Here is a 16989-nt window from a genome sequence, read left to right on the forward strand (position 1 = left end):
GCTATGGGGGACTTTTGAGATAGCATTGGAAATGTAACTGAGGAAAATATGTAATAAAAATTTAAAAAGTTAAAAAAAAATCTCTGAAAAGACAATAATGTCTTAGTCATTGTTCTATTGCTGTGAAGAGACACCATGGCCATGGCAAGTCTTATAAAAGAAAATATTTGATTGGGATTGGCTTACCGTTCAGAGGTTTAGTCCACTATCATCATGGCAGGAAGCATGGTGGCAGGCAGGCAGACAGGCACGGTGCTGGAGAGAAGCTGATCATCTACATCCTGATCTGTAGGCAGCAGGAAGAGAGATACTGGGCCTAGCTTGAGCTTTTGAAACCTCAAATCCTACCCCCCAGTAACACACTTCCTCCAATAAGGTCACACCTACTCCAATGAGGTCACAGCTCCTGATAGTTTCAAATTATGCCACTCCCTATGAGTTTATGGGGACCATTTTCACTCAAACTACCATAAATATATGTTTAGTATCTTTAATTTTATAATTTGTTAAATATTAAGTCATTCGTTCACCAGTACACCCTTGTCTGTTGCTTCCTGATTGTTACTGGGTAGTAGGATTGGTACTGAAACCCACCTACAGAAAATTTAACATCAGTTAAGGGGAAAGGCATAAAATAAGCTGTCATTACTCTGAAATGTGCTTGATGACAGGAGTGTATTAAGTCAAGGACCAGCTAGAGAGAGGAATGGTGGCCTACTTGGAGCAGTGAGGAAACGTTCATAGTGAAACTTAGCCACCTTTCTGGAAATGACAAATGGCTTCTTGGTGAAAGATGTGGACAAAGTGACACGGAAAAACATTCTAGTTCAGGAGAATCATGTTTGGGGTCTGTGAGATGGCCCAGATAGGCAAAAATTACTATTTGCTACCGAACCCAGTAACTTGAGTTCAATCCACAAGACTCATGGTGGAAAGAGAAAACGTCCACAAAATGTCTTCGGACATCGGCTCGTGTGATAATGTCAAGTGTGAGTTCATATACATACTCATGCACACATAAGCACATGTACAACAATCAAACCTTCATTTAAGAGTTTTGAAAGATGTTGGTTGTGAAGACTCGGTGACCTGACACACTATGGTTGGTAGCAGCATCCAACCTAGTGTTGAGTGAAACACTCATGACCTCTATCCGGCTGTCACATAGTTAGACCATGTTCCAGCAGGGCAGACATTAAGTATAAACCCTGAAGCTGGTCCTAGTAGTCAGTTTCTAAGTCAGGGGCATGTGGGCAAATGGGCTCAAAGGTGACCAGTTTGCACTTTGTCTTCGCCTAGACCAGGGAGGCTCTCGTCACAATTCTCAATGATCTCCGACCCCAGGATCGCTTCAATATCATTGGGTTCTCCAACCGGATTAAAATGTGGAAGGACCACTTACTACCAGTGACTCCTGACAACATTAGGAATGGCAAGATCTACATGTACCATCTGTCACCCACTGGAGGTAAGAATGATTCCTGACAGCCCTTCTATCCAGCTTTGGCATGACCACACACTCATTCTCTGCAAAGAGACAAGACCTTGGGAGTTGGCACTGATACTAGCAGAAGAAGCAATGATAATTTCCCCAGGTGTCTATATGTCTCCGAGTGGGTAAATTCTCATTTCCTAGACCATAAGTTAATCATGACAAGTAACAGTTGGAAAATCCATCCACAATGTGGATCCTGAACAAGGAAGTTGGTTTTGACAAATTGTTCTTGGTTGGGGAATATTTTGAGGCTTTTAAATTTTTTCTTGTATGTGTGTATTACTATAAATTGATACCACCTATGTGGAGGTACCAATGGAAAACAGAAGAGGGCATGCAGTCCCCTGGAGTTGGAGTGGCAGGCAGTTGTGAGTCACCTGACATGAGCCTTGGGAACTGAACTTGGCTCTTCTGGAAGAACAGGAAGTGATCCTAACTGCTGAGCCATCTCTCCCTTGATGGAAACTTGAAGCCAAGTGCATGACCCAGAATTTTGGATGTGCTCAAGCAATGGCAGATGTAACTGCCCTGTATGGTCTTGCCTGAGCTGTAGCAATGGTGAATGAGCATCAGTCTCAGATACTCTGGTCTGTAGCAATGGTGAATGAGCATCAGTCTCAGATGTTCTGGGCTGTAGCAATGGTGAGTGAGCATCAGTCTCAGATGCTCTGGGCTGTGCTATGGATGTGCACTGGGAGGAGGCAAGGGCTGCACTTGAAGTCACTGCATGCATACCTCAAATGCTGCACCTGGTATATGTGCAGACGACTGAGACAGGGGCATGAAGGCAGCAACACAGTTTCTAAAACTAGTGAACAGCCCACTGTGTTGTATGTTGTTCCTTTAAAAGAAAAACATCTGGGGCTGGCGAGATGGCTCAGTGGTTAAGAGCGCCAACTGCTCTTCCAAAGGTCGAGAGTTTAAATCCCAGCAACCACATGGTGGCTCACAACCATCCATAACGAAATCTGATGCCCTATTGTGGAGTGTCTGAAGACAGCTACAGTGTACTTACATATAATAAATAAATTAATTTAAAAAAAAAGAAAAACATCTTAAATGTATTATTACTGGGGAGAGGTGTACATATGACCATGGTGGCCATATAGTAGTCAGAGGGCATCTTTGAAGAGTTAATTCTCTCCTTCAGCCTTTGTGGGTTCTGGAAACTTAATTCAGGTTGTCAGACTCGCATAGCAAATGCCTTGACTTGAAGAGCCTTCGCACCAGTCCCCCGTACCAGACCCTTTCCCAAGGACAGCTACACTGTCTTGTAGAGTTCCCATGTCTTTTAATTCTACTATCACTATCTGGAAATACTGCCACACACGCCCGTCAGCCTTTCCCCATGTGAAGATTGCCATATTCATCATTTCTCATCCAAAACAAAGGCCCGATTTCCCACCTAAACTCCTTGTTTAACTTGTGACACATGGCCAGCACCTTGACTTATGCTGGCATTGTCTACCAGTTACCAGAACTGTTTTATCATTAGGCATTGGAAATAAAAGGTTAGGTTTAATATTATAGTTATTATCTATTAAAATAAAGTGGTTTGTTTCTGTGACCCCCTAAGGCTCAGCAAGCTGCTGGGTGCCTGATGCAGGCTTGGTGACTATCTGCTGATTTAGACGTGTGCGAGTGAATACCACTGTGCTTACTATTAGCATAGTAGTTTAGTGTCTCACAGAGGCAATAAACATCTTAGAAAAGAGCTGAGTTGTAATACGTTCACTTAGAACCCAAACCTAAGAATCGCTATTTGTTTCCGTCCTCCTTCCTTATCTCTCCCCTCCCTCCCTTCCTCTCGTGTTTGTATGTACCACCTGTGTGCAAGTGCCTACGTAGGCCTGAGAAGGGCACTATTCCTCCAGACAGTTAGGAGCTGCCTGATATGGGTGCTAGAATCTGAAGTGTGTCCTCTTCAAGAGTGATAGGAGCTCTTAACCATGAAACTATCTCTTGCTCTTTTTATCCTTGACCCTTCATTGCCTGTCCCTTCCTGGAGAGCATCAGAGGGCTCCACATTCCCTATGAATTGTTCTTTCAAGGTTGGAGCATAGCTTCTGGAGCTTGCTTTCCTGGATTTGAATCTAGCTCCACCCTTTGTTAGCCGTTTGCCTCTTTCCTCATCCATAAAATGAGAGGGTGGATGGTAGCCCGACTGCCACAGTGAGAGAGTTAAACTCTTCCAAGTGTGTTGAAGGGCCAGAGCAGATACGGGCTCTGTTCTCCTTAAGATCAAATGTGCCGTTTATTTTTACCCAATGAAGTTCTCTTTCTGGTACTGGAGCATCCTGTGAGCTTTCTGTGGAGTGGTTGGGCAGCTGTGTAGGACTCTGCTTGTAGAGAGAATCCAGTGCTGATGAGCATACAGGAGACACCCTGCCTCATTACAGCCTTCATTCTGAGGCCTGATGTGCCTTGCGTGTATGTGTGCAAGCATGAAAGCCAAAGTTACGTTTATGCCCTGGCTCTCTTGCCTTTAGGAGAGGAAGAGACTTGGCACTATTAGTGCTGAATAAAGAGAATACAGATGCTTGCTACATGTTCATGGCCACACACGCAAAGCTGAGATGAAATTACACATGATTAAAAAAAAAAAGACAAATCAATGGCTCAAAGAATCTCTGGGTTCTGTTTCGGCTGCATCTTTTGCACCTGTCTGTATGCTGCACTTTAGCGACAACATGTACGGTGTATCTGTCACTAGCACAGGTTATCTACTTTTCTTCTTTTGTTTATTGTTTTTCTCTTTTGAGACAGTCTCGATGTCCAGGGTGACCTCAAACTCTCAATAATCCTCCTGCCTCAGCTTCCTGAATGCTGGGAATATACATATGCATCACTGTGTCCAGCTTCTAGTCTGTTTTAAGGACAGAAAGCAATGAGGGAAATAATTTGGCTCTTTTAAACATGGTACATTTTCCCATTCCAACACACCATACATTTTACTAAAAACAGTATTTAGAATGTAAAAACATTTTGATATATATATATTTTTTTTATCTCATGCCAATTACAAAAAAAAAAAAGCCCAATTAGTTAAAATGAGGGGGTTTGGTATACACATTTTATCTCAAGCCTCTAGAAGGACTCATTGAAAGAAACAGATGTCTGACATTACGGCAAGAACACCATCCTCCTCATGGTGTGTCTGGGGCTGACAAGTTGAATGGAGTTTTTAGGCAATCCAGGAACACTACTACAGCAGGCTCTTACCCCTCAGCCAATCAACTGTCAATTTCTCCACCCACCAGGCAAACAGTTGTTTAGCATCTGCTCAAATCACTGTCTGACCATTTTAATCAGAGATGCTGATGACAAACACCTTTGCAGGGGAGTATAGCAAGGGTGGTGCGTGCATGTGTGTGTGTGTGTGTGTGTGTGTGTGTGTGTGTGTGTGTGTGTGTGTGTGTGTGTGTGCGAGTGCGTGTGAATGAGTAGGTACGTGAAGGTCGGGGAAAGCCTCAGGTGTCATTCCTCTGTGCTTATTATTATTATTAATAATAATTATTATTATTAGTTTAGAGTGTTACTCTGACCTGAAACTCACCAAATAGGATAGGTTGGCTGGCCAGAAAGCTCCAGGCATCTGCCTATGTTTGCCTCCCTGGATTAGGATTGCACACTCAGTGTGTGTGTGTGTGTGTGTGTGTGTGTGTGTGTGTGTGTGTTTATATCTCCCTGGTCACAGGAGAAGGTTTTTACAGTAGGATAATTCCAGATCACTTACAAAATAGTTAGCAAACACTTGTCAGATTTCTAAATAGATCAAAAAGTCATCACCACTATGCCTAAGTCCTACCCAGAGTCTGAATGGCTGAAGGCTAGCTGCAGCCGTGAGTGTGCATTCAGAGGTAGAAGCCATGAATTGTCCTGTGTTAATGTCCTACAGGCACAGACATCAATGGGGCCCTTCAGGCTGCCATCAAACTGCTCAACAACTACGTGGCCCAGAATGACATTGAAGACCGAAGTGTGTCCCTCATCATCTTCCTCACCGATGGGAAACCCACCTTTGGGGAGACCAACACCCTCAAGATTCTCAGCAATACCAAGGAAGCCACCGGAGGTCAGATCTGCATCTTCACCGTTGGCATTGGCGATGATGTGGACTTCAAACTGTTAGAGAAACTCTCGCTGGAGAACTGCGGTCTCACGCGGCGTGTTCATGAGGAGGAGAAGGCGGGAGTACAGCTCATCGGGTCTGTTGTCTGTCTTCTCGTAACCAGGGGTTGACGGTAGACGTAGAAAGAACCCAGAACTAAGGGTGACTTTTTCTGGGCCTTATTCTCTCATCTGCCATACATGAAGACAGTTCATTGCATTGAGGAATATTACCGTGGGGTTTATTCTTATATTTAAAATTATCTCTTTTGTAGCACTGGTAATTGAGCCCAGGGACTTATGTATACAAAACAAATATTCACTCACCAGTGAGCTAGCCCCTCTGTTATTTTAGTTTGAGATGTGGATCTTGCTAAATTCTCCCAAATGGCCTTGAATTTGTTATCCTGCTGTCTCTGACCCTACAGTATTTGGTAATTCTTGCATGTACTGCCATGCCTGGCTCATAACATTTTTTTGAAAGCAGTCAGATTTGAGTTTAATATGTGACTTTAGGTAGGCTTTGAAGGCTGTCTCTGCCTCAGTTTCCTCTTCTGCAAAATGAGGATCATTTATAAATGATGACAGTTTGATGGGCAGACTTGTAGAGCCATGCATTTTCTATATTCATCATCTCCTATGATCTTCACAAATACCTAGAAGATAGTAGATAAAAATAGAAGTTGAGATGCCCCACGGACACATCTAGCTGTAATGGCTCACTAAGTGGTTTATGTGAGTCTTCTTAATGGTCGCTAAAGGTTAGTCTCTGCTCTTGTATTCAGGGACCAAGTGGGGCTCTGTGCCCCACTTCCTTAGGCATTATTCTTATCTGCAGTGTTGAAATTGAGTCGCTGTCATTTCTGATCTCTAGACCCAACAGGAAGAAAAGAAACAGAAGTGAACATGGGCTGTTTTACTCCAAGCACATGTCTTGGAAGATGTACATATGACTCCTAGTTATATTGCAGGCGTGAAACCATGATCTCATGGCATAGCTGTCCACAACAGAGGCTGAGGGTTTTCCTTTGTAGGCAGATGGGCACATGCCCGGTTAGAAAATGTTAGTGAGTCTGAAAGAGATACTCTTACTGTCCCAGGCTTAAGGATGACATTTGAGGAAATGGAGCCATGTGTCCTAGAGCAAGGAAGAGGAGACAGACCCCCATGGCCCTCAGTTTCTAGATCTCTGGAAGGGAGATGTTAATAGTAGCATCGCTCCTTAGCCAGAAGCAGCCATGTAACAGGCCCACAGGAAATGCTAATGGAAGGAAACACTACATCACACAAAAGCACTATCTAAAGTCCAGACTGGCTTTCCCAAGTTTAATGTTGTGCCCCCAAAACTTTCATAAGGTATAGTTCAATTTATACAGCAAATTGTAAATAGCACTTTGAGAAACTTAGGTGTGTTCAACGGAAATTTATCAGTTGTTTTGAGGAATTTTGGGTTGTATCAAATGAAGACTGTTTCAAGAAAGTAAGGGTCGGTTAGGCAGTGGGAAATTTTGATCGATTCTAAGGAGGCTGCCGTCTTCCTTCCTCTGCAGACCTGGAAGACCTCTCAGCTCTGTGTTCACTCATTAGAGGAACTCAGGTCACTGTTGTGCCATCTGCTGTTAAAATACCTAACAATGCAGTGTGGGATGTGATCATGTGCATAGTCAAACCCATACCCTGGGAGAGCCTGGTTTCCCTCAGCCAGACCTTGATTCTCTCTGTCCTGCCTCTGCAGGTTCTACGATGAGATCCGGACCCCGCTTCTTTCTGACATCCGCATAGATTATCCTCCTGATGTAGTAGAGCATGCCACCAAGACCCTGTTCCCCAACTACTTCAATGGCTCTGAAATAGTGATTGCAGGGAAGTTGGTGGACAAGAAGTTTGATCAACTGCATGTGGAGGTTACTGCCAGCAACAGTAAGAAATTTGTCATTCTAAAAAGAGACATCCCCGTGGAGTTCCGGAAGATGGGGAATGATGTCTCAGTCACACCTGGCTCAGCCAGAGATGACGGGAAGGACCTAAACCACATTGAGCGACTTTGGAGCTACCTCACTGTGAAGGAGCTGCTAAGCTCCTGGAGGCAGAGCAACAGTGAGCAAGAGAAAGAGCAGCTGAGGCAGAAGGCCCAGGACTTAGCCTTGAACTACCATTTCCTCACCCCCTTCACCTCCATGAAGCTGAAGAAGCCAGGGCTCCGCACAAACCAGCTGGAGGACACCTACGGCATGTCTGCAGCTACAGGACCTGCGACAGTGGTGCAGAACCTTCGAGAGGCCGGCAAGCAGCCAGGTAGCACAGCCTCAGGGGTGGCCGACGTGTAAGAGCTTATTCCTTGTAAGGCCAAGGGAACCTCAAAGGAAGTCTGGTTTATTCTTTATCATATTGTGTTGTAAACAATGACCCCATATGAAAGGCACAGTCACCAGACGCTACCTCAAACAGCTATACTTGTTTTAAACTGTAGCTCCCAAGAGCGTGGAAAAGAATGGCAAGAGGCTGAGAAATGTTGCCCACTGAAGTCAGCTCATCAGACTGAGGCAGAAAGTCAGTGAGTTTGAGCCCAGCCTGGGCTGTGTAGTAAGATCTTGTCTCAACAAAACAGAAATAAATATTGTTTATACACATTTTAAAAAGCCAACTTGTGCACTCTTGAAAATTCATGATTGACACACCACTCATTTTGATGAGAGTTGACAGAATTCTTAGTGACAGGAAAAAATTTAAACTAAAGCCAAGGGCCACATCATCAATACGACCACCATGTGGCAGGTGGCCTGGTTTTTAATGGGTAACATCTTTATTGTTCTTGTCAAATTTCCATCTCCTAGAAAGGAGCCTGAAGTTTTAGCCAGGCCCTTCTAGAATCACACAAATGCTGGCTAATTTAATTCTCACATTAAACTCTGACAAGCACTTACAAAGGCAGAGGGAACATGAAGTTCGGATCCACAGACCCTCCCAGGCAGCTAGGACAGACTTGGGGACCTCCCCGAGAGTACAGTCACTTGCCTGTAGGTGGGGACAATAGGAACTTCCATGAAGGACTATTGCTAGCAGTGAATACGAAGCCAAGTGCCCTTTAGCATAGAATGAGTGTTCTATTAATACAGCATGCCTCTCCCATCGGGTGTGTAGTCCTGGAAATGTATGGAGGATTTCAGGGTTTTCAGCACAAGCTGTTTCCCGTCTCAGACAGATGAAGCATCTGCTGGCAAAGTCAGTGAGACTCTTGTCCTGGTCTACTTACATGAAATGTTATTACATTGAGTTTACTTATTGTGTGAGTGTGTTCCTGTGGGGAGGGGTAAAGGTATGGCAGGGCAGTGCGCAGGATACAAGTCAGAGGACAATATGAGGGGCTGTTTTCCCCTCCACTGTGTGGGTCTCTGGTATTGAACTCAGATTATCAGGCTTGGTGGCGAGGTGAGTGACTTTGCCTGCCGAGTCATCTCGCTGGCCCTGGATCATTTGGGGGGGGGGAATCTTTTTAGTTCTTGCTTTTGTCTTTGTTTTATTATTTGATACAGGGTTGTACTCTAGAGCCGGGGCTTGCCTGGAATTTATGATCTTTGGCTTTTTAATTCTCATAGTTATTATAAATGTATCCAAAAGCTGCTGTGTATGCTCCCAGTGCCTCTCCAAACGTCTTTAAATGCATCTTTCAACTGTTCTTTTCTGTGTCCTTTTCAGAACCTGATCTCAAAAAACCATATGATCCAAGAATTAAAATCTCTAAAACATCAGGTAAGTAAATGTGTAACTTAGAGTAAGAAATTTTATGAGTTCTCTGAAGCCAGTAAAAAAAAAAAAAAAAGATGGGAGTTCACAGAACATATCCTCTTTGCCCTGTTTTGTTCAGCAACTCGAGCCCGTGAACGAGAACCATACAAGCCATTGTATATAAACAGCAAAGAGATGACCCAGCCTGGCAGGAGTGCCCGGGGGAAGAGGTGGAAAGTGGAAACTCACACTGCTCTTTACTGTGTTTATAGAGCTGAAGTGTGCTTCAGGTGTCTGCTACCCAAAGTTAAAAACAGCGTTACAAAATAAAGGCTGTCCGGGCAGGATTTTTTTGTTTTGGTTTGGATTTTTGTTTTCTTGTCTTGTTTGTTTGTTTTTGTATCCTTGGCTTTGAGGCACAGACTGAAGATGTAGTCAATTTCCTTTTGGCAGTGTCTTCTAAGAATGTAATATACTAAGAGTCCTGATGGAAGAATATCTGGGCGTTATTCTCCCAGTGTCTGCATCTTCCCTTGTAAGTTTTCCCTTCTGCTGATGAGCCAGACGTGTGTGTTTACACTGCCAGGGACATCCCAGGGATTAGCTGTGGGGTTAGGAGCACAGAGTGTCCCATGCGACCTTGACCCTTGGAGGGAATGTGCTTTCTTAAGTGCTTGGGAGTTGTGGAAGGCAAACAAACCTTTTTCTTGGACGCTGCCTGAGGTGATGACTGCTGGGTTCCTCCACACATTGTTGGAACAAGTGAGTGACTTCCCGTGGGTGAGGATTTATGTTTTCAGTGCAGCAGAGACTTCAGACAACGGTTAGGCAAAGCTGTCACCATACACACGGGTGCCAAAGATGGGTGTTGCTTCTTTCATTAAGACAGACTCCTTGTCATATCATGTCCCCCACCCTCCTCACCACACATTTGTATGTGGGTGGGTGCCCATGTATGTGGTTGTCAGAAGATAGATAGAGATCCACCTGACTCACCGTTGCTGAGATTCAAAAGCGCAGGCTGGCTATCAGACCCGGCTTTTTACATGCTTTTTAGGGGTCTCTCTACTTGGGATGCAACTGCCTATACTGATTGAGCCATCTTTCCAGCCCTCACCTTGTGTTTCTTTATGTTGCCATTCACAGGGGGCTTGAGGCCCTTCACAGCTACAGCTGCTGAATTTACTCAAGGTCTTTTCTGAGAGATAGTATTGGAGTCATATGGAAGACATGGATTTCCTTGCCACGTGAAAAGACTGGACTCCTCCAGACTTACAGTTCCAACACACACACACACACACTGATTCCCCATCTATATATTTACACAGAGCAGAGAGGTTATTCCCAGTCATGTTTTCTGTCTAAGTCAGGAAGAAATGGAATCTCCCGTGTAGTAAGAGAAGACTATGGGTATTGGCTCTCTGAGACTCTGCTGAGGAAAAGGCAGTTCTGCTTATCTTTAGCAGAGGTATAAATGGGGAGAAGAGGCAAAGAACAGGGCTGAGGCTTATAGTCTCATCTGTGTGACCCAAAAGGGTCACTTCCACCATGGCTATTGACTATGACAATAGTCAGCCTTCTAGTGACTTTTATGCTTTACCTGTCACTGACCGAGTGTGGGCTGATCATTAGTGCCAAGGGTTGCAGGCAGCTCACACGGTAATGCTTATGAGGCTGTGGAGTGGGAGTGTCCAACCCTTGACGTTGTGACATGACGTTGCCATCTACAAAATTTACACTCTACAACCTACAAGTAGGTTAAAAAACGGAAAACAAAATTCTGTAATGAGGATGGGGAGATGGCGTAGTAAGAGCTCTTGTTGCATAAGCATGAGGACCTGAGTTCAAATCCCAGCAGTGAGATGCCACGTGCATGCCTGTAAGTCAGTGTCGTGGGGATTGCTGGCTGGCAACCCAGTTCTAGATTTAGTGAATAAGCCAGAGAGTGATAGAAAGGGATACCTCATGCCTTCCTTTGGCATGTGCAAAGGCACAAATGCTTGTGCCACGTGTGAAAATACACACTCCCACACATACACATACAATATGCTCATTCAAAAAAATCCATAAGGATTTAAGTAAGTTCAAATTTTGTGTTGAGCTGGTTCGTAGCTATATCCTCAGGATGAGGGTTGGAGAAAGAGTATTTTCCGTGTGATTGTTACCATAGACAAGGAAAGTTATTCATTTTTTAATAAAGATTTATTTATTCTTATTTTATGAGCTTAAGGGCTCTACCTGCATGTACTCCTGTGTAACAGTTACATGCAGTGCCCAAAGATACCAGAGGAGGCGGTCTGATTCCATGCAACAAGAGTTATGGACGGTTGCGAGCTTCCGTGTAGGTACTAGAAACTGAAGTTAGGTTCTCGAGGGGAGAAAAAAGCCAGTGCCCTTAGCTACTGAGCCATTTTTCCAGCTCAGTGTCTTTGTCCCTTGATTAGATGTTAATGGACAAAGAAATTGGTATGGATGCCCCCATGGGAAGTCAAACTCAGTAGTCATTGGAAATTCATTGAAAATCTCCTTTCTCTTTTTATGTCATCTTACCTCTTACAACCTAGCTGTCTGGAGTGAGATGGCAACACCGTCACATCTGAATTCAGGAGAACAGAAGTCGGTGTGCCCTCACTGTGTGCCGACTGAGTAACCTTGGGCCGTCGTTACTCTTCTGTACCTTCTTCTTATTTAGGATCAAGGACACTGTTCTTGCAGCCTTATGATTATGATTAAACAAATGCTCCATCTGATAACATAAAGTAGTCTTTAGCCAATGAACTTTTTTTCCTTTTCTTTTTCTCTTGCTCCTGATAGTGGATGGTGATCCTCATTTTGTAGTGGATTTCCCCTTAAGCAAACTCACTGTCTGCTTTAACATCGATGGAGAGCCCGGGGACATCCTGCGGCTGGTCTCTGATCACCTGAACTCTGGTAAGTTCTACCTTCCCATGTGGTCTCTAGACAAAGAGGGTGGATGTTTCATGCTCTGTGCTGAAGATGAATGGCCAGTTATAGAAAGGAGGCGTTCTATAAAGGGCCAGTTACAGAAGAGAGACAGTCTAGATGCTCAGTGGGCACCGATGATTGGTAAAGGAACTGTACAAAGTTTCTGGACACATATTCAAGTCCTTTACCTTATACTCCTAGTATGGCCTTAGACGTGCACCATAGCGTCTTTAGTGTCCATCTTGTGAAATGGATGTAGTAATATTCTGCTTGTCTCACAAACTGTTACATAGTAGGAGGCAGGCAGATTTCTGAGTTTGAGGCCAGCCTGGTCTACAAAGTGAGTTCCAGGACAACCAGGGCTACACAGAGAAACCCAGTCTTGAAAAAACAACAACAACAAAGCTTCAACTGAGTCATGGATAGAAACACCCGAGTGTTGTAGAAATGCATCGCATCTTATTATCATTACATCTTCTGATTCAGAAGCTGTGGTGGTAGGAAGGTCATAGTCCTAGAGACCTATATTTTAGACATTAAACACACAGTTCACAAATACACTTGAAAAGGGCTTTACCACCCCCATCCCCACCCTGGATATAAAGAGGGACCAAGTGAAAGAAATTAGCATAGAAAATGCTCTTTGAGTGCAGTGCAGGTAACGTTGCTTAGGGACAATCACATAGCACAGCACTGTGAGGCCAGTTTTAGCATTGCACCTTCTCATAGGGTCAGGGACTAACTGTCTTGGCAAGAAAAGTTGTGACATTTGTGATGTAACTACGTGAATTTTAGTCCCTGATCTCCTTCATCAGATTGTTTTCTTGCAGGCTGCCCTCACTTCACTTTGCTTGCTGTGCTAAAATACCTTGACCAAAAGCAACCTGGGGGGAGAAAGGGCTTCTTTTATCCCATAATTCCAGGTTACACTCCATTATGTGAGGAAGTAAAAGAGACAGGAACTTAAAGAAGCTAGTCATATCATATTCACCGTCAAGAACAGAAAGAAATTTCTCTACTCTCATACAGTTTGGGACACCCTTGCTGCCTAGGGAATGGTGCTGCCCACAGTAAGGCTAGGCCTTCCCACATCAGCTTAATTAAGACATCATCCTGAAGTCATGGCCCCTGGCCAACCCAAAGTAGACAATCCATCCTTGAGACTCTTTTCTCAGTTATTCTAGGTTGTATTAAGTTGACAAGGCTCACCACCACACAGGCCTTTCTAATCTAGAGTTAAATCTCTAATAAATAAATTTCTAATTTGAGGAGCATCTGGCATTGACCCAGCAGCTTACCCCTCCTGCTTCCTGGAGGCGCTCCTTCGTAAGAGCCTGATGAGGTTTGAATGTGTAACTTCCTTCAGAGTTCCTGCTTTGTCTTCAGGTGACAACACCGCTCGGGAAGCTATAGAACGCTTAGCATACAGGGCTTACTTGAAGGAAGTGAATCCTATGATTCTTGAAGGAAGTGAGTCCCCCCCTGGGGGGGAGGGGCACATATGTTTTACCTGGCTCCGTGCTGCAATGCTATCTGCTTCCTGGTTCCCCGCTAAGGCTGCCTGTCACACATCTCTACTACCAAAGAGAGAGCTGTCTCCTCCCTGCCTTCTTCACCTAATAAACTGAAATCCCTCTGAAGCCATGAACCAAAATCAACCTTCCCTCTCTTATTTCTGTTAAGCATTTGTCATAACAAGAACAATTACCACCACAAGGCTCTTCTGTGGTTTCTCTATTGACGAGTCTAAACCAAGAAATCAGCTTGCAGGTGTTAGAGCTTTGAGGCCCAGGAGCAGGGTGTCTTTTCAGGCTGGGATTTCTCCTCTCTTCACACCTTTGCTGCATCAAAGAGACTTTTCTCTTAAGGCATCTAAGAAATTTCCAAGACTTGCTGAAGGTTATCCTAAAGCAAAGAAAACAGGAATTGTAGCAGCCTTTTATTAGTGAAAGTTACCTCTTTTCCTTGAAAGCAAAACATAGAGCATAAATCACCGAATTCATCCCCAGATTTTTCACATGCAATGGCATCTGCTTATTGTTCAATGGCACACCACTGAACTCTGGGATCTAGCCCCCAGATCCCATGGATGTCTGGAAAGTTGCAGCTGTGCTTATAATGAAATAAATAGAGAAGGAGTTGCATTCAATGGCACGCGATGGCTTTCACATAAGCCTCTTTCTCTGATATATCCCCAAGTTTCCTTAGGTTTCAAACTTCTAGTTTTATAAGACAAGGAACTTCAGATTAATATCTTAACTGATTTATCCAAGAGTAAACACATATTAGATAGAAGTGACTGGCCTTCTAAATTAAAAGCCATTTGAAATTTGGATTCTGCTCAGTGACATCAAAGAATCTCTAAATTATAATTATTGCTAGCTTGTAGACCCAATCAATGCCTATTGTGTAGACACAATGCCATACAACAGATACCCGAGTGACACAGTAATGAAGGTACATGAAGATATTAACCACTTTCTATGGCAGCTTGACCCAAACCTATTCCTTATTCCTGTATTTGAACATGGAGGGAATCTCATTCTTGGCTCCATGCATTCACTTGCTCAGTCAGCAACCACTAAGTGGCCCATAGGTAGAGTCCAGACCACAGTCTTGGTGGTAGATACAAAGATAACAAAGGTGGAAGGAAATTCAGTAGACACTATCTATGGTTTTCTGTAAAAGTTATAAAATGTGTGACATCAAAAACTTAAGGGAGAAATTTTTAGTTTGGCCTCCAGTTTCAGAGTTCACAATCCTTGGCTCCATCAATTCTGGGCCCATGGCGAGGCAAAGCATCACAGTGGTAGAGTATGGGACAGATAGGGATCTCCTCATGGGTGATAGGTGATAGGTTATTTCTTTGACACAGGTGAAACGAGTCAATTTAAGCCAGATTAGACTGTATTAAAGGCAGGTTTCTTGGGAAGCTGCTCTCGGCTGGGCAAGTTCACTGCCCCCAGGAACCAAGGCCAGGAAAGTCACCGTGAGGAAAGGAGAGGGGAGGGGAGGGGAGGGAGAGAGAAAGAGAGAAAGGGTGCACAGAGAGAAGAGAGAAAGAGAAAGCAACAATAATATCTGGATTATATAGGGAGGAGCATCTCGGGAAGGGGCAGCCCAGCCCGTGGGCTAGGAAATTCAGGGTTGGGGACAATGTATGCCAAGCAGGAACTGAGGGATTCTGGGAGAACCTGGAGGCCAGGTCTGCTTTGCTGTGTAAAATATGCACCTCAGTCCCTTGTCCCCAAGTCTGAAACCAAATCAATATCAGAGAAACAGGATGGCTGCCGCAAGCTATCCCAAGTGGTCATCTTCCAAGTGACCTGCTCCACCCAGCCTCCTACTTTCCAAAACCTCTTACAACAGAACCCCCACCTGAAAAAAAGATTAGCCTTTTTTTCACGTGCCTTTTGGAGAGGCAGTTCATGCCCAAACCATAACAGATGCCTTCAGCCGGAAAATAGACATGAGTTTTCTAACCACTGTTTTCCTGGCCTCTGAGGTGTGACTGTGAATGGAGAGCTTATTGGGGCCCCCGCACCTCCGAATGGTCACAAGAAACAGCGCACCTACTTCCGCACCATCACCATCCTCATCAACCGACCAGAAAGATCTTACCTCGAGATCACACCAAACAGGGTCATCCTGGACGGTGGGGACAGGCTGGTACTCCCCTGCAACCAGAGCGTGGTAGTAGGGAGTCGAGGATTGGAGGTGTCAGTGTCTGCCAATGCCAACATCACCGTCAGCATCCAGGGCAACATTGCCTTTGTCATCCTCATTCACCTCTACAAAAACCCAGCACCCTTCCAGAGAAACCACCTGGGCTTCTACATCGCCAACAGCAAAGGTCTCTCCGACAACTGCCACGGACTACTAGGTAGGTGGCTTCATACTCTGTCTGTGACCAGAGGGTAGAATTGGGTTTCCTAAAAGGAAGCTCCTCTGGCCACTATCATGAGCGTGACAGGAATTTACAGTGAGGGCGTGGCCGTTCTATGTTAAGTTATCCCTCAGCATCAGCCAGAGCCATGGTTTCAGGATCTTTCACAACTACTAGAAAGAATCCAAGGATGCTCAAAGATTGTAATAAAAGGTGCAAATTTTATATAAAACCTACTCACAATCTCCCCTGTTCTAAATAACTTCAAAGCAATGTCAGTGCTACGAAGTTAGTTGTGATACTGCACTGTTCACAGAATGATGGAGAACAAAAAGAAAGTCTACTTGTTCACTATCAGTGTACGTTTCCCCCATGTGTTTTCAATCCACGGTTGACATGGATGCTGGATCTTCACATGCAGAAAGCCCAACTTCATATGTGAGGGGTTTTTATGGACCACTGGACCTAAGCTGGACTCACTATGGGGACATTCACTCATTCGTTGCCCAGTCTGTGATGGAGTTCATGCAACAGACTATGTAGGGAGGAGAGAGATGAGGCTCTCCTCATCATGGTCCGCCTCTCCTGGAAACTGCCCAGTGGCTAATGCTGAGACAGCAAATGGAGTTCATTAGCATAATGTCCTGCTAAGATGGGAAGGCAACATAGCAGGTAAGTAGGACATAGAGCCAGGCCTCGCCTCTGTTCTCCTGGGTAAGAGATCCTTCCTTATTAAGAATTCCCACGCCTTTGATCCCAGCACTTGGGAGGCAGAGGCAGGCGGATTTCTGAGTTCGAGGCCAGCCTGGTCTACAGAGTGAGTTCC

The 16989-nt window shown here is 44.5% G+C and overlaps 1 protein-coding gene across 1 annotated transcript in view; it reads left to right on the forward strand.

Moving 5' to 3' along the window:
* Positions 1–16989, forward strand: part of Itih5 (inter-alpha-trypsin inhibitor heavy chain 5) — a 96239-nt gene that overhangs the window by 77553 nt on the left and 1697 nt on the right. The window contains exons 9-14 of the mRNA XM_021156172.2: positions 1300–1468; positions 5394–5703; positions 7341–7900; positions 9302–9355; positions 12146–12262; positions 15783–16160. Of these exons, the coding sequence (XP_021011831.1) occupies positions 1300–1468; positions 5394–5703; positions 7341–7900; positions 9302–9355; positions 12146–12262; positions 15783–16160 (1588 nt within the window). The remainder of the gene's footprint in view (positions 1–1299; positions 1469–5393; positions 5704–7340; positions 7901–9301; positions 9356–12145; positions 12263–15782; positions 16161–16989) is intronic.

The sequence above is a fragment of the Mus caroli genome, chromosome 2, assembly GCF_900094665.2.
Source record: "Mus caroli chromosome 2, CAROLI_EIJ_v1.1, whole genome shotgun sequence".
NCBI classification, from domain to species: domain Eukaryota; kingdom Metazoa; phylum Chordata; class Mammalia; order Rodentia; family Muridae; genus Mus; species Mus caroli.